The 19336-nt window shown below is 49.6% G+C and overlaps 1 protein-coding gene across 1 annotated transcript; it reads right to left on the bottom strand.

Annotated features, from left to right (window-relative positions):
• Positions 1–19303, bottom strand: LOC308462000 (sodium-dependent serotonin transporter-like; the record flags this gene model as incomplete). Its single annotated transcript, XM_080979209.1, has 13 exons — positions 1–568; positions 1316–1483; positions 3046–3146; positions 3837–3936; positions 5552–5683; positions 6970–7082; positions 8825–8952; positions 9706–9809; positions 12659–12793; positions 14031–14169; positions 15007–15226; positions 16521–16691; positions 19105–19303. The coding sequence occupies 13 exons, from the start codon at positions 19301–19303 to the stop codon at positions 488–490; spliced, it is 1791 nt and encodes a 596-aa protein (XP_080835335.1). The 3' UTR covers positions 1–487.
• Between the last annotated feature and the right edge of the window lie 33 nt (positions 19304–19336).

Below are 19336 nucleotides of genomic sequence, written 5' to 3'. Positions count from 1 at the left end.
TCAAACCAATGCATTCAAATTGCAAGACAGGAGATCCCAGCTAAACATCAGGAATACCGGTAACTTATTGCCAGTAGCAGCTGTTCAACAGTGGAGCAGGACCCCTCCCCCCGAAGGAGGTGAACTCTCCCTCGCTAGAGGTTTTTAAGTAGAAATTGATTCACTAGCTGTGATTCCTGCACCCCAGGGGGTTGGACCCTTGGGGCCCCTTCCAACTCTATAATTGTATGAATACAGCAGATAGTGGAGTGGAGAGGAGGAGCAAGAAAGGTGTGACTTGGGAGTTGTCCAGTGTTGATGGAAATGCACTTTGGTGCCCCTGCAGCTGGTGCTGGACGAGCAGGAGGCATCTCGCTCTCCTGGGGAGGTGAAGCAAGTGGTGCAGCTGCCTGAGCAGCCAAGGGCAGCTTGGGGCTCCCAGTTGCTCTGGAGTTGGTCCCCTCTGTCCGACTGGCCTCTCCCTTCGGGGGGCTGTCCATGCTGTGGATTAGGGGGCCGGTGGCATGAGGCCAGGCTCCATGGGCTGCTCTTGAGCTCTCCTCTCCGGCCGAAGGCAGACTGCCAGGCGCTGGATGACCAAGGTAGAGAGACAGACAGTGAGAGGGACAAGCCTGGAAAACACCACTCAAGTGATGGATTTTACGTGATTACATACATTTCCCATTCCACCTTTATTTTATACAGTTCTTATACCACTTTAAACTGACTTGTCTAAGCAATTTACCATAAAAACAATGCGTAAAATAAAAAACAGGCTAAAGTACAAAACATGGGTCCCAGTTACAGCAGCCTGGGGAATATATCTTGCAAAGGAGAGAGGGGGAGCTGATGCCAGTGGCGCTGTAGTGGTTAGGGTGCTGGGTTAGGACCTGGGAGAGACCAGGGTTCGAATCCTCCCCCTCAGCCGTGAAGCTCACTGCCTCTCTCATCCAGCAGGCCTTAAGAAGCTCTTCTATTGCTGAGTACCATCACAAGCAAACACTGTATATACATCATGAAGTCATCACCCCCAGTTCAAATTCCTTTGAATATATTACTCACAAAGAAACACTAAGAAAAAGTATATTTTGGGGGGAGTGGTTCCCAACAATGTGCGTGACTGGTTCATAGCTTAGCCTCTTCGCCATCAGACTCCCTGAGTTGCACAGCAGGTTCACAGGTTCCATGGAGTCAGGTAAGCTCAGAATGGCAGCCTTAGTGCCCCTGAGAAGACCTAGAATTCCACCACTGCTGAGGGAAACCCCCTTTCTTGAACCCCCGCCCAGACACAGGCATCCACACAACCACAGAGTAGAGAGGATTCTAGCTCCCTGACCTGCTTAAGAGATCCCGGGGTCCAGACCAGCTTGTAGACCATGTAGACTGGGATGCAAATGAAGGATGAGGCTCCGATGAGGTAACCCACCAAAATGCTCCAGTCTGGGTACTGGTAGTCGAAGAGAGTGAGGGGAGGCTGGTCCAGGAGGGAGCTGGCAATGATGAACTGACAAGAGGAGACGGGCAAAGTCTGGGTGCCAAGAACCAGTATGGAGAGCCCTGCCCTGAGCTAGCTGGGACACCCATCACCAGTGGCTTAGTGTGCGTGACCAGCAACTGGGGCAAGGCAACCTGTGTGCCCTGATTGGCACAGGCAAGGAGTGCCACGTGCTCCAGCCAGCTGGGTGCTTCCCAGGTGGGAGAAGCAGCTTGGAGATCAGCTGGCAGAGCAGCAAGGGCAGGCAGGAGGGCAGGGGGTTCCAGCCCCACCTTGTCTCCTCACACAACACTGCCAGGGGCAGCCATTGAGTGACAGGTACCGGAAATGAGGTTGCTGTGTACACACAAGCACACATAGGCAGCACATGCCTACACACATGCATCTGTGCTGTGGCAACATGGAAGGCAAGCATGCTGCCCCACCACCCGCCTCAAACTCAGCTTCTAAATGTCTGGGACAGCCATATGATGCTGGGAGCTGAAGTCCAAAACATCTGCAGGGTGCTAGGTTGGCAGAGGCTGTTCTACACTAAATGGTATCAGATCTCCAGTCTCAGGCAAAGAAAGGGCTTCCATGTAACTTGCTACTGAGAATCATAGAACTGAAGAGTTGGAAGGAACCCCAAGGGTCATCTAGTTCAACCCCCTGCTTGCCCTGTCCTAGTTTTATTTGAGGATCCATGGGGAGGGGGGATTGAAGCAATTGCCTTGGCTGAGAGGGCTGGAGAATCACATCTGGGAGGGCCAAGCCAAAGAAGGCTGTGCAGAATCACAGCAGGAAGGCCAGTCTCTTCAGGACCACAGACAAATCCCTGCAGCAGGTAGCCCAATCTGGAGCTCCCCCAAGGAGAAAGGGGTCACAGCAGCACGCAGGGGCCTTCTGGAGGCTGACGGGTGCAGACTTGCTGGACCAGAGGAGAGAGCTTTTCCTCTGAGTCAGAGGAGACTAGGAAAGCCATGTCCCCTGCCTGGATGGTCCTGGAGCAGAAGATAATGTATTCCCAATCAACGCCTCCTCCTCCTCCTCCTCCATCTCTGGCATGCCATGTTCTTTGGTCTCTGACCAGAGATGCTTTTAACTGGAGATGCCCAGAATGGAACTGAGAACCTTTTGCCAGCAAAGCATACATGCTTGCACTAAGTGGCAACCCTTGCTCTCAAGGGAAGGGGCCCGAGAAAGCCCCTCAGCCTCATCTCAATTCCCCAGCGGCCAGCATTTGAGAGCCAGCAGGTGTAGGGGTTAGAGTGTTGGACTAGAATCTGGGAGACCAGAGTGCAAACCCCGACTCAGCCACAAAGCTCACTGGGTGACCTTGGGCTAATAGCAGTATCGCAGCCCAATCTCACAGGGTTGTTGTGAGGATCAGATGGAGAGGAGGAGAACTATGTAAGCCACCTGGAGCCACTTAGAGGAAAGGTGGGCTCTATATGCTGCAACAACCACATCCATCCCTTATTAGCTTGGCCTCTCTTTCCCTTCTGCTTCCTCTGTGGTCTCAAGCAGGGAAATGTCTCTTTTCTTGAGCTGGACATTGGGGGTAAATGAGGATGATGAAGATTAGTACTTACTGCTAGAAAGGCTGGACTGACAGCAGCCCAGCAAACCTGCCAATAGATTCCTGGAGCAAACCCCAGCATTGCCTTCACGTCATTGCAAAACTGCTGGATCCCTGGAAAGAAAAGAAGGGGGCCAAGGGGGGTGGAGCTCCTGTTCATGTGGCTGTGGCAGTCGTGGGATCTGCACCACAAAAATTTCAGCCACAGTAAGTGTGTGATCCCTCTCAGCAGGTGCAGAAGTACCATTTGTGTCACAGTGTTGCTGCAGGCTCAAGACCTTTGTATTCACTTTGCTCTTTCCTGATGTCAATTCTTATGAGTTTGACTTTGTTTAAACTACTAATTCATTTGGATTATAATTGTATTGCATATTGTATGGTATTTGCATTGTAACATTTCATATCATATTTTGTATTGCTGTTGTACATTGCCTGGAGATGCTTGCATGTAAATATGGAGATGCCTGCATATAAATATTTTAAAATAAATAGTCTAATTAAAAAAAACTCCCCACAGCCCCCACAACAATGGATGAATGGCACAGGAACATTTGGCACATAAGGATAATGATGAAACATCCAGAGCAGCTGTGGTGTAATGGCTGTTGGAAGCAAGGCCTTCTCAGGTGTGGCCCCACCTCTATAGAGTCCTTTCCCTATGGAAACCCACTGGACACAGTCCCTCCCCCTGACTTCTAGGCAACAGCATGTACAGGGGGTTGTTTCAGAAGGCAGGGAAGGCTGAGAATCTATCCGGGGCTCATAGTAAACCTAGTAACTGGGACATGGTATTTCTCTCCTTACCGTAAAACCAGGAGACTGCAATGGACTCCAGGAACACCACTGCTAAGATGGAGCAGCCGGCACCAAACTCTTCCAAGAGTTTCACGATGTATGACCCGCCCTAAAATGGGAAGATCCAAGCTTAGTAGCTTTTCAGCTGGGGTGGCAGATACGGCCAATGCTTCTCTGTTGAGATCTTGGTCATGTTACCCCCCTCCAATCAATGCATTATTGCTACTATGACTGGTTTAACATGCCAGCCATAGCTGGTCTCTAAGGTGCTACTGGAAGGAATTTTTTTATTTTGTTTCGACTATGGCAGACCAACACGGCTACCTACCTGTAACTATACCAGCCATATGTTAAACCATGCCAGTGGTTTAACAATGACTGTGGGAACAGTTGAAAGAGTTGAGCATGTTTTGCTGGGGAAAGAGAAGAAGAAGAGGAGACGGGATAGCCGTCTTCAAAAAATCGAAAGGACCATCACACAGAAGTCAGGGCAGGTTTGTTCAGGAAAGGGCAAGCAAAATGATCACTGGGATGGAGTGACTATTTCCTATCAGGAAAGGCTTTTTGGTTTTAGATAAAAGGTGAGTAAGAGGAGACATGACAGAAGCTGATTAAATTATGCATGGCATGGAGAGAGAAGTGGAGAGAGAAGTTTTTCTCCCTCTCTCATAACCCTCAAATTTGAGAACATCCAACAAAGCTGGATGTTGGATGATTCATGGAACTCACTCTCAAAGGAGGCAGAGTTGGCCACCAACCTGGATGGATTTAAAAGGCAATTAGACAAATCCATAGAGGAGGAGAGGGCTAGTCATGACTTCCAGCCACAATGACTGTGCTCTGCCTCCATAATCAGAGGCAGCAAGGCTTCTCAATACCAGTTGCTGGAAACCGCAGGAAGGGAGAAGGCTCTTGGGCACTGGTCCTGCTTACTGGCTTCCATCTAGTTGGCCACTGTGAGCACAGGATGCTGGACTAGATGGGTCCCTTTGGGCCTGATCCAGCAAGCTCTTCTTATGTTCTTATGTGCCAGTCCCACCAATAGGGGGAAATGGCTGGGAAGCAGTTTCTGGCTAAACATGAGGAGAGATGTCCAAATGGGAAGGGTGGCTTGGCACTCTGCTTCAGAGGACAGCAGGCACCCCCTTCTGGAGATATTTAAGCCAAGTCTGAATGGGCTTCGTTCACAGATGAAGTAGTTGCAAGGTCCTGTACTGATCAGGGGGTGGACTAGTTGGCCTCCTGCATCTATGATTCTATTAAAAATGCTGGTAAAAAAACCCCCAAACCACAACTCTTTGTCCTGGCAATTCTTCTGTTACTTGCTTCTCTCTCAGTCTTGTGTCTCCGCACTTGTAAACCAGGGTATTAACAAGATCCCTTTGACCAGGTCTTTACTGAGCTCTGTTGGCCAGTTTGTTGGGGCTCTGATGTAGATTTGTCGTTGTATACGAAAACTCTTTCAGCTGATGCCCTTGAGGGCAACAGGCTCTGCCCCTTTTCTCAACATTTTGATTCTACCTTAAAATTCTAGCAGAAAATGAAGTGGATCCTGAAAAGTCTACTTGTTGTAGGCTGTTGGACAAGATGACCCTTGGGATCCCTTCCAAATCTACTGTTCTAGGATTCTGTTATTCTAAGTCTGAAGGCTGTCAACAAGCAAGAGACAACCAAGCCCCCTGCCCCCCCCCCCCGCATATGGCTCCACTTTTTTGGCAACTCACACTGGTCAGAGTGGCTACAGAGCCCAGGAAGCAGGTTGTGATGAGCCCCAGGACAAACAGCTCCCGTTGCTTGGCCAGGAGGTGGGGGTACTCGTCCATTATTGCTGTGATCATAGCCTCCAGGCCCCCAAACTGCAAATACACCCCCCAAAAGAGTTGTCAGCCTCAGTCAGCAAAAGGACACTGTGTGTGTGTGTGTGTGTGTGTGTGTGTCAGAGACAGAGACAGAGACAGAGAGAGTTATGTGGAAGGCTCAGTCAAAATATGGGATAATTCTTCCACATGGCACTATGGTGGTGCAGCAATGCTTCTGAATGCCAGTTGCTGGAAGCCACAGGAGCAGAGAGTGTTGCTCCTGTGCTGAAATCCTGCTTGGAGGGCTTCCCTTGGGTGCATCTGGGGGCCACTGCAGCTTATCCTCATTTGTTCTTGTCCACTGCTTTTCCCTGAGGAAAACTACTCTTTGGCACTCCGTCGGAGCAAACAGCAATTTGGGTTGATGTTTGCTCTGATTTAGAGCTAAGGAGTGGGTTTTCCCTGGGAAAGGAGCAGGGCAGGGGGCAAACCACTCAGACTGATGCCTCGGAAGCACAGGTTAAGTGGAAGGGTGCATAGGTGCCGGCTGCCTGGGGCTCTGGGTACTCCAGCCCCCACAACATTCCCCATGAAGGAACCCACAAATTTTGCACCAGGGGTGTGCATGCCCAATGTCAGCAGGCACATCAGCATGTGCGTGCAATGTCAGCATACCCACTGACTTGTGCGTGTGACATCAGACACATGTGTGCCCATGCTGTGTGTCGCCTTGGGCACCCACAGTTTTGGGACCAAGCCAGTGGGCCTGGAAGTGTGGACAATCCCTGTGAGAACAAGATGCTGGACTAGAGGAGCCCCTTTGGCCTGATCCAGCCAGGCTCTTCTCTGAAGGTGCACACTTTCAGAATTTGGAAATATTTCAATTCGCAGTAGCCTTTTTTTCAAAGAAACAAATAAAAAAGGAATGATGTGCTACATTTCTGAAATGTTTTGGCATCCGTCTGTCTCGGGAGACATTGGAGGAGTGTCCTCTTGCGGGTGAAATCAAACTAAAAACATTGTGAAAAGAATCCCGTAATCTTCCCTATTGCCTGACCACAAAGCAGGGTCACTGTTAGGGGTGGCTTAGGGGGCCTGAGCCCCAGGGCCCTGGATCCCCTGCTCCAGTTATATGTTTGGAGGGGCGGGTACATTTCCATAGCGGTCCCCTGCTCCAGTTATATGTTTGGAGGGGCGGGTACATTTCCATAGCGGTTTCCCTGCCTCACCCTGCATCTATGTTAGCACAGGCAAAGTTTGCCCAGGTTTGTGGAGAGCTATGCCCTGAGCCTTTCAAAATCTAGCAATGAATGATTTGGGGTATAAGGCAGAGTTCTCCCTACCGTGCTGTCCAGTCCCAGTGTTATCATCATGAGGAAGAAGATTATGGCGAAGAAAGTGGAGCCGACCATGTTGGCGATGGCTTCAGGGTAAGTGATGAAGAGGAGGCTGGGCCCTAAAGAAGAGAATATGCCAAAGAGCTGTGGCTCTGTGGGGAGAGCACCTGTCCCGGGTTCCATCCCTGCAGCATCACCAGGTGGGGCTGGGAGAGACTCATGTCTGAAACCTCAGAGAGCCATTGCTGGCAGTCAGTGTAGGCAGTACTGAGCCAGATGGGCCAATCGCCGGGCTCAGAATAAGGCAGCTTCCTAGCATACCATGAATGGCCAAGCATTTCCAAAGGCCAAGGGCAAATGGAAGGGCAAGGCCTTGGGATGGGACTGCTGCAATGATTGGAGGATGGCTGGCGGCTAACAGATTGAGGTTGAATCCTGACAAGACAGAAGTACTGTTTTTGGGGAACAGGGGATGGGTGGGTGTGGGGGACTCCCTGGTCCTGAATAGGGTAACTGTGCCCCTGAAGGACCAGGTGCGCAGCCGCAGAGTCATTTTGGACTCACAACTGTCCATGGAGGCGCAGGTCAATTCTGTGTCCGGGGCAGCTGTCCACCAGCTCCATCTGGTATGCAGGCTGAGACCCTACCTGCCTGCAGACTGTCTGGCCAGAGTGGTGCATGCTCTGGTTATCTCCTGCTTGGACTACTGCAATGCACTCTATGTGGGGCTACCTTTGAAGGTGCCCCTGAAACTGCAATTAATCCAGAATGTGGCAGCTAGACTGGTGACTGGGAGTTGCCACCGGGACCACATAACACCGGTCCTGAGAGATCTGCATTGACTTCCGGTACGTTTCCAAGCACAATTCATAGTGGTGGTGCTGACCTTTAAAGCCCTAAATGGCCTCGGCCCAGTATACCTGAAGGAGCGTCTCCACCCCCATTGTTCTGCCCGGACACTGAGATCCAGCACTGAGGGCCTTCTGGCGGTTCCCTCATTGCGAGAAGCAAAGTTACAGGGAACCAGATGGAGGGCCTTCTTGGTAGTGGCGCCCGCCCTGTGGAATGCCCTCCCATCAGATGTCAAGGAGATAAACAACTACCTGACATTTAGAAGACATCTGAAGGCAGCCCTGTTCAGGGAAGTTTTTAATATTTAATGCTGTATGTTTTTAACACTCGATTGGGAGCCGCCCAGAGTGGCTGGGGAAACTTAGCCAGATGGACGGGGTATAAATAATAAATTATTATTATTATTATTACTATTATTATTCCTCTTTTGTGGGTCTGCAGATTTTGGATTGTAAGCCTAAGGGCAACTCACAGCATTTTAAACATCTTGGGAACTCTTGCCTAAATATACATGAAGATGTTCTCTCAGGGTTTCACTATATGGAACCCCTGAGCTTTGTAAAGGCCAACATGCCACATTCAAAGAGTGTGTAAATCAAGTGTACTCTCTACACCTGCATAGCCACAGCTTGCCCTTGTGTTCAACATTGAGGGCAGAAACCTCCTCTAACTGGATGTGGCAGGGACATAAGCACCAAGCAGGCTATGGAGGGTTGTCCACATCTCAGGTGTCACAGACTAACGGAGGGAGTTTAAGGACTGGATGAACTCTATGGCAGACTCTCCTTCCTTGGGGGTTTTTAAGCAGAGGTTGGAGGGCCACCCGTTAGGGATTCTTCAGTTGTGATTCCTGCATTGCAGGTGATTGGACCCTTGGGGGTCCCTTCCAACTCTACAATGCTAGGATTCTGTGTTACGGAGTATGGAGCATGAGGCCACAATCAGATACACCACGTGGAAGAATTTTTAGCACTGCAGTTTTGACGCACATGACACGCAGAACACAAACCTCTGTCTCTTGCAACATCCTCGACTTCCACATCCCTCATTTCTGCCATGTATCCCAAGACGGTGAAAATGACGAATCCTGACAGGAAGCTGGTGAGGCAGTTGACCACGCTGGTGATGATGGCATCCCTGGAAGGCAAAATAAATGAGTCTCTGGACAGGCCACAGGCCTCACAACAAGGTGACCTTGACTGTCATTGAGAGGATGCAGCAACAACCTGGTTCTGCAGCACCAACTCAGGGCTAGCGGAAGACATTTTGCTCCCTGCAGCAAAAGGACAACCTCCAGAAGCCCACTGGGCTGGCAGCTGAATCTTAATTCTACCATGACAATGTGATGGTGTGCCTCTCCTCTCCTCAGGGTAGCCATCCTAGTAGGGCCTCCTGCACTTACCCTCTCTGTTCGCTGCTCTGCCTGAGGATGGCATCCTCCCTGCAAGCTCAAATAAATGCTGCAGTGCACCAGTGGTGGCACCAGCATGCGCCATCAAAGGAGAGCAATGCCTGCATGCGCACAAGGCCTTCTGGAGAGGCCAACCCTGTGACCTGTTCCACCAAACAAAAAGCAAGTCTATATGGTCAACCCACATTAAGCCTTGAAAGGAGGGAAGACTGTAGGGTTACCAAAGGCGGTGGTTAAGTTCTTTGGATGCCATACTCACTCCTTCCCACAGGAGGAATGGCAGTTCCCTGGGAGTTGAGCACAGCTTATTGGCACACCAGCAAGGCATCAGCCAAGCTTGGCCAGTCCTCACTCAAGGGAAAGCCATTCAAATCATGGTGCTGCAGAGAGAAGGTTGTTAGCCCTGTCTCACTCATCTGCAGTGGAGGCATGGGGGGAGGGGGCAAAGGGAGAATTTGGATTTGGCCTCAGGCCCTTACCGGTAGCAATTGTTGTGGAATGGATTGTAACTGGACAGAGCGAGGAGGACGCCAAATCCTGGCCCCAGGGAGAAGAAGATCTGGGCGGCAGCATCGACCCAAACCTGCACAGACCCAAATACAACAGGCCTCTGGCTCAGAGGAACAAAACAGAACCCAGGCAGAGGCTGAACATCCGGAATCATCCCCTCCACCACAGGCAGGAATCCTGAGACCTGTTGCTCAGTTGGGTCACACCATGTTGCTCCTCAGGAAGGAGCAAAGACTCCGGTTGTGGGTGTAGTCAAGCTGTCTAACGTTTGGGAAGAGCTGTTGCCAGGATACATGGTGAGGGGCTGAAAAGACGGCATGTGGGGCCGTAGAGACAAATTTGCAAATGCAATTTTATATGTGGAGATGTATGTTTGGACTTCAATGTCCAACTCATCTCCCACTCCAAATCACCCCAAATAAGTCCTTCAATGAATGTGTGCCCCACCTCAAGTTCCCCCCAAATAATTTCCTTTCCAATTAATTTGCCCTCAGTTAACTTCCCAACAGATCTTGCTCCAGATCAATTCAATTTCTCTTCAATTATCCCCATTCATTACTCCTGACACACCACTAGGTGAAATTGTTGGGCCTTTCCTTCTTTCCTGAAATTAATATTGTGCCCAGAAGCCAAGATCACCTCTGTCTTCAGTTCCCCCCATAATTTATTACCCAGCCAGAAGCACTTGGGGGCACCTAGGAAAAGGCTTGAGGCTCACCCTCCCTCCTTGCTCCCAGCAGTGCCCCTGGGTGGTTGCCCCTCATGGCTGGCAGGTGGTAATGGTGGCAGTGACCACAGGTGAAGCGTTTGGCAAACAGATTGTTGGGCTGGAGGAGTCTTTGGACAGATCCTGGTCCTTATTAGTTCCTCAGAGCAGGAGAACGGAAGTCTTGGCCCACCTGTCCGTAGGGGCCAACCCCCCATGCCCACCTGGATTCCCACAAGGGGAATGTGGGGGGGGGGAGAGACTATAAAGGCAGCACCACTTCTTGGTTCTGATTCCTTTGCTTTTTCTCCTCTCCACCTGATTAGCTTTAATCAAAATTCGCCAGGGCAACTCAGCGGTAATTACAGGCAGGAAGTGTATTGTCAGTCCTGCTTTGCAAAGACAGTGAGAGGGAAGCTGGCCAACTAAATCCCCAGCAGATGCAAATGAGATGAGTGATTCAATTAGCGATTTACATTTCCAAGGGCTGCTTTTGATTATTGTTTTCTGAAAAAATAATCAACCTAATACTCTCCCTCCTGACAATCCATCCTCTGATCTTCTCTGGAGTGCAAAGCCAGGTGGAGGGATGGTCAGAAACCCCACACTAGGCTTTAAAGAGAGCCTGCCACTGTGCTCCCCCAACCTCTCCCCTGATTCTGTCCACTGCAAGCCTCTCCTCCCTGTTGCTCCATGGGGTGGGAGTGTCTCTGTCCACTTGGGTAGGTGTGCTGCTAGAGCATCAGATGCAATCTGGGAAAGGGTGTTGTCATATTCTGGTAATCATTAACATAACACTGCATTATGCAATGCTCTCATATCAGTATGGAATACTTAAGGCTGGCTTTGAAATGGCAGATGGGACGCCAGCAGCCAGCTTGCTCAGAGGCTCGGGCAGGGCAGCTGGCCTGGCAGTGCAAGGTGCCCCTTGGGGCTGCCATAGTAGCTCATTTGCAACCTGCTTCTGGTTAGTTAAAGGAAAGGGCTCAGGCCCAGTCATGCCTAGAACAGGCTGAGAGAAACCTCTATGCCGTTTTCCTGGTGCTTGTTCTGGGGTGGGAGGAACACATAGAATTTGGAAAGCTTCCTTAAGGCCCCAAGGAGCTTCAGCACTGCATCAGGTGGGCCACCTCTGCATATGAAGTCACTTTGCTGCTTCTTGCTGATGGCCGACCTGACGCACATCTGGTCAAGGCACAGGAGCCCAGCCAGCGAGCAAAAGTGGCAGCCTTCACTATATTGTGCAGCTGTGCAAGAAGCATAAGACCATAAGAAGAGCTGGCTGGATCAGGTGCAAAGGGGCGCATCTAGTCAAGCATCCAGTTCTCAAGTGCCTGTGGGAAACCAGCAAGTGGGACCTGAGCACAAGAGCCTTCTCACCTCCTGTGGCTTCTAGCAACTGGGATTCAGAAGCATTGCTGCCACAAACCATGAGGACAGAGCACAGTCATTCTGGCTAGTAGCCATCAATAACCCTCTCCTCCTCCATGAATTTGTCTAATCCTCTTTTAAGTCAAACAGGTTGGTGGCCATCATGGTCTCCTGTGGCAGGGAGTTCCATAGTTTAACTCTGCACTACATGAAGTAAAAAAAGGTAGTAAAGGACCCCTGACAGTTAAGTCCAGTCATGAACGACTCTGGGGTTGCGGCGCTCATCTTGCTTTACTGGCCGAGGGAGCCGACGTTTGTCCAAAGACAGTTTTTCCGGGTCGTGTGGCTAGCATGACTAAGCCGCTTCTTGCAAAACCAGAGCAGCGCACGGAAACGCCGTTTACCTTCCCGCCGGAGTGGTACCTATTTATCTACTTGCACTCTGATGTGCTTTCGAACTGCTAGGTTGGCAGGAGCAGGGAACGAGCAACGGGAGCTCACCCCATCGTCACGGGGATTCGAACAACTGACCTTCCGATCGGCAAGCCCTAGGCTCAGTGGTTTAGACCACAGTGCCATCCATTGCCTTTTATCTCTCCCCAATCTTCCAGCATTCAGCTTCATTGGAGGACCAGGGTTCTAGTGCTCTGAGACTGGGAGAAAACCTTTTCTCCATGTTTTGCCTAATTTTATAAACCTCTGTCAGTTGCCCTTTTCTGAACCTTTTCTAGCTCTACAACATCCCTTTGGAGGTGAGGTGACCAGAACTGGACACAGTATTCCAAATGTGGCTGCACCATCAATTTGTATCATGGCCTTATGAGGCAGCCATCGTGCTGGCTTACGGCTGTGCTGGTGAGCTTCTCCCAGTTGGGTCGCAGGTAGAAGACGATCCCTCTCCAGGCTCCTGGCAGAGTCGCTCCACGAATCAGCAGGATGAGCAAGACAGCGTAGGGCAGGGTGGCTGTCACCCACACCACCTGGAAGGCAGCAAAGGGGCTGCAGTGGGCAGGGCCATTGTGATCAACAGCTCCCCATCCACTTCCCCTCCTGGGTGGGCTGTGCATCCCTTCCTTGTTCCCCCCAAACGCCAAGTTCCCAGATTTTCTAAGTGAATCTCCTGCACCCTCCCCCTCACTTGTGGTTTATGGCCAATCCATCAGAATGGTCAAATTACCATGGTTCTCCCTTGGAGTAATTCCTACATATCTCCCCAGTAGGATGTTTATCATCATAATCATCATTGCAACTATTGTTTTTATTTTGAAAAGGGGGTTTTGGCATCCTGGATCAAGCACAACTGGATGCTGTAATTGGTCAAATTATTCCAATTGGCTTGTTTTGCACCATTTATTCGGATCCCTCCTGCCAATCCAGGAGCCAAGCAGGGCTGCCCTGAGGGCCTCCCTCCCTCTTCTCTGGGGATCCTGCTCAGCCCCTTCTCCTTTGGGCTCTGGACTCTTTCATCGGGGATTATTGTAAATGTTTCAAGCTTAAGGGCTAGGAAGCTATTTCTTTGCTTTCAAAACGAAAATGAAGATGCTTAACAGTGCAGAATTTGGTACCCACACGCCCACTGGGGAATTGCAGGAAACACACAGATTCAGGCAGATCTATTTAAATCTGTTCAGCCAATCTCCTCTCTTTGCATGCCCCATGTAACTATCCTCGGAGCAGTGAGCAAATCATTAAAAATAAAACAAAAGATTATTATAAATCAGAGTGATAACTTTTTAAAGCAAAACAATTCCTCATAAAACAAGAAAGGAAACTAGCCAGAGAACAAAGCAAAATTGATTCAAAAGCTTGATGGTTGGGGTAGAAGAGGAGGAAAGGTTTGCACTACCTCCTGAATCTCAGCTGGTGGTGAGGTCTTGGCACCTCAGCAAGTGGAAGGTCCCAGAGTTTGGGAGCCGTGAGCACCATGAAGGCTTTGCTGCTAGCTGCTCCTGTTCCCACTTGGCACATTGCCCCTCTCTAATCCTCACCTCTCCCACCACTGCTGTCAGCCACAGGGGGCTGGAGAAACACCTCAGAAGTGGTGCCGGTCAGCTGGGGGGTGGGTCAAATATTTGCTGCCATGGGGTGGGGTGCTACTTGCAGGTAGGACAATGTCCCTTCAGAGGCCAGTGCAGAATGTATAGCTGAGACATTTCCCCCTCCTTGATCTGCCCACCTCCAGGAGCCTGGACAGAAGGGAGTCAAAGCATCTGTTACCTTCCCAGAGGTCTTTACCCCTTTCCAAAGGCTGAAGTAGACAATGGTGAAGATGAGGAAGAGGCAGAGGAGCAGCTGCCAACGGATGCCTCCCACGTTGGACAGGCCCTGCGAGTTCTGGAGCTCCAGAACCTTCCTCCTGAGGCAGACAGAAACCCTTGGGTCAGTGAAAGACAGAAACAAGTGGAAACATCAGAGTGCCATCGCCCTGAGCGCCTCACTTGTCACCAGAGCAGGCTCTCCTTGTACACACAAATGGTCAAGGGTGCAATCGTAAGCGCCACTGAAGCCAATGGGACTTAGCTCAGAACAAACATGGTTGCAGAGGCTCTGAAGGAGGCCCTCCAGATCTTAAGAGCATCAGAAGAGCCTGCTGGATCAGACCAATGGCCCACCTAGCCCAGCATCCTGTTCTCAGGGTGGCCAATCAGATGCCTTCAAGGGAAACGGACAAGCAGGACCTGAGCCCAAGAGTCCTCTCCCCTCCGGTGGCTTTCCACCCAGCGGGTTCCATGTAACTCTGATTCTTGCACTGCAGGGCGTTGGAACAGATGACCCTTAGGGTCCCCTTTGACTCGACAATGCTATGGTTCTATGTTGATGGATTCCAGCTCCCATCAGTCCCTTGCACCAGCCTAACATGGTCAGGGATGATAGGAACTGTGGTCCATTGACACCTGCAAGGCCACAAGCTTGAGAGATGCAAGAGAGGGCAGGCTACTGTGCCTACTATGCCTTTGATAGCCCTGCAGAGGATATTTTGAAGGGTCATGGAGAGGAAACAAGAGAAGCGTGCTACTATTATTGTACCTTTGCAACATTTCTAACGACCGAAAAGACAAAATAACAGTTAATAAAAGCAGGAAAAACTAGTGAATGAGAGATGAGAGATAGGAAGTGAGGGAGGGAGGGGGTTCAGGCAGAATTTGCAAATGTTGACAAAACCACATAAATGCAGGAGATGACACGAACTTACACGTAAAACTCCTCAGCTGGCGACTTGGAGTGGTTGGTCCAGGTGACGTTGCTCTTCCCAAAATAGCTGGTGCAGTTGGGCGTATTCCAGGGGTTGTCACAGCTGGTCCAGGGCAAGGTGTGGGTGAAGGATGAACAGAAGTAATACAGGGCCCAGGCAATGATGGTGTTGTAGTAGAATGAGACATACAGGCCAATGATGCAGATGGCAAAGCCGATACCTGCGTGGAGAGCAAAACAGCACCTTGGAGGGCAGGGATTGGGGGGACTCCCTGGTTCTGAAGGGGGTAACTGTGCCCCTGAAGGACCAAGTGTGCAGCCTGGGGGTCATTCTGGACTCACAGCTGTCCATGGAGGTGCAGGTCAATTCTGTGTCCAGGGCAGCTGTCTACCAGCTCCATCTGGTATTCAGGATGAGACCCTACCTGCCTGCAGACTGTCTGGCCAGAGTGGTGCATGCTCTGGTTATCTCCTGCTTGGACTACTGCAATGCGCTCTACGTGGGGCTACCTTTGAAGGTGACCCGGAAACTGCAATTAATCCAGAATGTGGCAGCTAGACTGGTGACTGGGAGCAGCCACTGAGACCATATAACACCGGTCCTAAAAGATCTTCACTGGCTCCCAGTACATTTCCAAGTACAATTCAAAATGTGTGTCATGATGAGAACCAGCTCGCTCCAGCTTTCTTAAGCATGGTTCCCAGTCTCAGTCATTTGCTGGAAACAACATTTGTCTTCCTGGCCATATCTTGCTGCCTCTTGCTTCTCAAGACCTTGGGCCCTCGACTTTCTTGACCCCCGGATTGTCTGACTATGTAAACTGAGATATTCCTGACCTTAGGACTGAACTGAACCTTGCATATGGACTCTGCCTCCAGGCAAGTACTCCCCTAAGATATGGCTGGTTGGCTGGTTTTTCCCTCCACTGAGCTCTACTATGACAATGTTGGTGCTTTAAAGTCCTAAATGACATCGTCATTTAGCTTGGACACTGAGGTCCAGCTCCAAGGGTCTTCTGGTGGTGGTGCCCATCAGATGTTAAGGAGATAAATAGCTATAGAACTTTTAGAAGACATCTGAAGGTAGCCCTGTATCAGGAGGTTTTAAACCTTTGATATTTTATTATGATTTTATATGTGTTGGAAGCTGGACAGAGTGGCTTGGGCAACCCAGCTGGATGGACAGGGTATAAAAAATTTGAATGACCTGAATCCCGCACCATCCCCCCCTCCATGGGGATTGGATTTGATGTGAATCTAAGATGAGTGTATTACACACGAAAACTCATGCCTTGAAAGCTTATATTAGATGATCTTTAAGGTGCCACTGGAATGATAAAAATGATTTTTTCACCTTTCATCTTGTTATTTATTATGACTAAGATGAGTGGCTAACCAATTTCCTCTGCGACGCGGCACACAATGAAAGAGGGAAGGGAGGGAGGAGAAAAAAAGCAAGCCCATAGCTCATAGAATCTTATAATTTTCATCCTTGCTTGTTTGGCTGGTTTTTACCTTTAAAGATGGGGCAGATGTGCTTCCAAATGGGTATAGCTCCTACCCGATGAAACTGTCCGAGAGCCAGCTCCATGTAAAAGAGAGGCACCCCTCCGAAAACGGCCATCAAGATGTATGGGATGAGAAAAGCTCCTGTGAGGAGAGAACAGAAAGGCTGTTTGAGGGGGTCTGGGCAGGGCAGGGCCTTAACAGGTGTTTCCTCCTGTGCTGCTGGATCCAGGGCCACCAGGAAAGACCTGGCCTCCATCTCCCCACAAGCAAAAAAGTCCTGGCTGTGAGACAGTCAAGTCAGCTGTGGACTGGGTGAGAGAAATTATAAAAATGTTGTGAGTGGGTGCAAGGCAGCCAGCACCCCAGGCAAGAATCCCTGCAGCCCAGTGGGGATGGAGGGACAGCTGAGAGGAGAGACAGTTTCATGAATATGCTTTGCCCCCTCCCAGTGATATGAATAACTCATGGTCTGAATGAAAGACCCGGGGTGGGCAGTGGGTCCCCTGTGATAAAGCCTCCTCTTCCCTATAAAGGGTGGATCACTCTGAGACTGCAGTCCTAATGAGCAACATTCACTGCATTGTTGGTACACCAGTGCTTGTGTAGCAAAGACATAACCTGTTGTGTTGGGGAGAAATGCACACCCCACAACACTGGGGATAGTTGATGGATGCACCCAGAGGAAGCACCATTAGGTGCGACTGTCATGGGCAAGTCTGCTGTGCATGTGTGGGGATGGGTGTCACTCATCTACATCTCTGCCAGGGAGAAGGGATTAAAAGGTACCTGGAGAACTCAACCAAACGTTAAAAGACGGCCATCCAACTCTGCTTAGAAACCTCCAAGGAAGGAGAATCCACCACCTTCCAAGGGAGACTGTTCCACGGTCAAGCAGCTCTTACTGTCAGAAAGTTGTTCCTGATGTTTAATTGGAATCTCCTTCCTTGTAAGCTGGAGAAAACAAGCTTCCTCCATCTTCCATGTGATAGCCCTTGAAACATACCACCTCATATTGAGTCAGACCACCATCCATTGAGCTCAGTAGTGTCAATACTGACTGGCAGAGGCTCCCCAGGGTTTCAGAGAGGGAGTCTCTGCCAGTCTTTCCTACAGATACTGTTGGGGATTGAACTCGGGACTGTCTGCGTGCATTGTGGGTGCTCTGCCACTGAGTCTTGGTCCTCCCAAGGTTTGCTGACCAGATCATGTTAATTCCTTCCTCCTGACTCAGTTCCATTTTTATTTTATTTTTTGTATTTTAAATAGCTTGATTGCATAAAAAATGGAAGCCATGCTAGGGGGCATGAATAGTTCAAATTAAAATTAGAGGGATAAGAAGAGAGAGCATGTTCTTTATTGCAAGATCTGTAGCATGAGAATACCTTGTATTAGGCATAAAATGTCGCTGAGTCATGAGCAGGTTTACTCACTATCTTGCAACATTTGTGTTGGCTCCGATAAAGGTGTCACCAGACTGTAGATTTTGGATTATTTTTCTAATTAGCCAACACACCTTTCTACATTCTTGTGTGCTAGTTATTCCAGGAATGCCCAATACCATGGACAGCTCCTTGGAATTTTTTAAAAACCCACACATTTCTTTAAAAAACAAACAAACTAATCTCCTGCATTATATTGACTTGTAGAACAGCTGCAGAGCCAGGAAGAATGTGGCATTTGGAGCCTGTCATTTGGAGCCCTCCAAAAGACAAAGCCTCAGACTCTGCCATAAAAGGAGAAAAATTGGCTGCTTTTCAGTGCCTCTATTTTAACACCATTTTCAACAAAAACTATTCCTATCTGTCAACCAAACTAGTGTATTCTTTGTGCATCTGAATGTTCCAAACAAAGCCATGTATGCCATGTCTGAAGGTCACTTACCTTTTTCCAAGGAGCTCAAGGTGGCATACATGGTCCTTCTTCTCTGCATTTAATCTTCATAACAGCCATGTAAGGTAAGCTCGGCTTGGCCAAGTGGGGATTTGAACCCTGGTCTCTCCCAGGTCCTACTCTGACACTCTATCATCATACCACACTGGCTCTCAGATATGGTCTTTGACATGGTCTCCTTCCCTGAACCAGTTTTATTATCATGGAATGTCACAGTAGCTTTTTGAAACACTTTTCAAAGAAGAAAAAGGTTATAAAGGGTAAGTGGCTGAAATTAGGGAAGTTGGCTTAGAAACATGTAACTGACACAATCCTAGAGGGGCTAATTCAATGTAAACTATGCAATGAAAAGAACTCCTGGGGCAGATTTTATATCCATTTTTTGTAAGAGGGTTTTTTTAATGCTGCACCCTGCTCTTAAGAGCGGTTCCTTCCATTCAGAAACTCGAAACTTCTGATTCAGCCAGGAGTTGCATTGATGGGGAAAGAAGCTGTCAAGCAGGAAAGGATAAAAAAATGATGGGGAATGAAGAAGGATTCTGCAAAGTTAAGACAAGTATTGAAACCCTAGTTAGAAACAGAAAATGTGGGATCCCAGGCAAGGCATTAATAAGACTCCCACAGTTAAAGTGGGAAGCAGTTAACTGTTTAGAAGGGGATGGGGTAGGAGAGAGCCCAAAATCACACCCCGTCTCCTTACCACCTCCATTCTGGTAGCAGATATAAGGGAACCTCCAGACGTTGCCCAGATCCACGGCAAATCCTATCACTGACAAAAGGAAATCCATCTTTTTCCTCCACTTGTCCCTGGAGTCTGCCTGGGTGAGGAGGGGTGCTGGGCTAGGGTTTGCCAGAGCAGCCTGCCCGGTGATGAGGAACTCAGCTGGAGGAGCAGACATCCTCCTGCTGCGTCTCCTGAACGCCCCTGCAGG

Source organism: Podarcis pityusensis (assembly GCF_964106645.2).
Source record: "Podarcis pityusensis genome assembly, chromosome: 13".
NCBI lineage: Eukaryota > Metazoa > Chordata > Lepidosauria > Squamata > Lacertidae > Podarcis > Podarcis pityusensis.
This window is presented reverse-complemented; position numbering and strand designations above follow the sequence as displayed.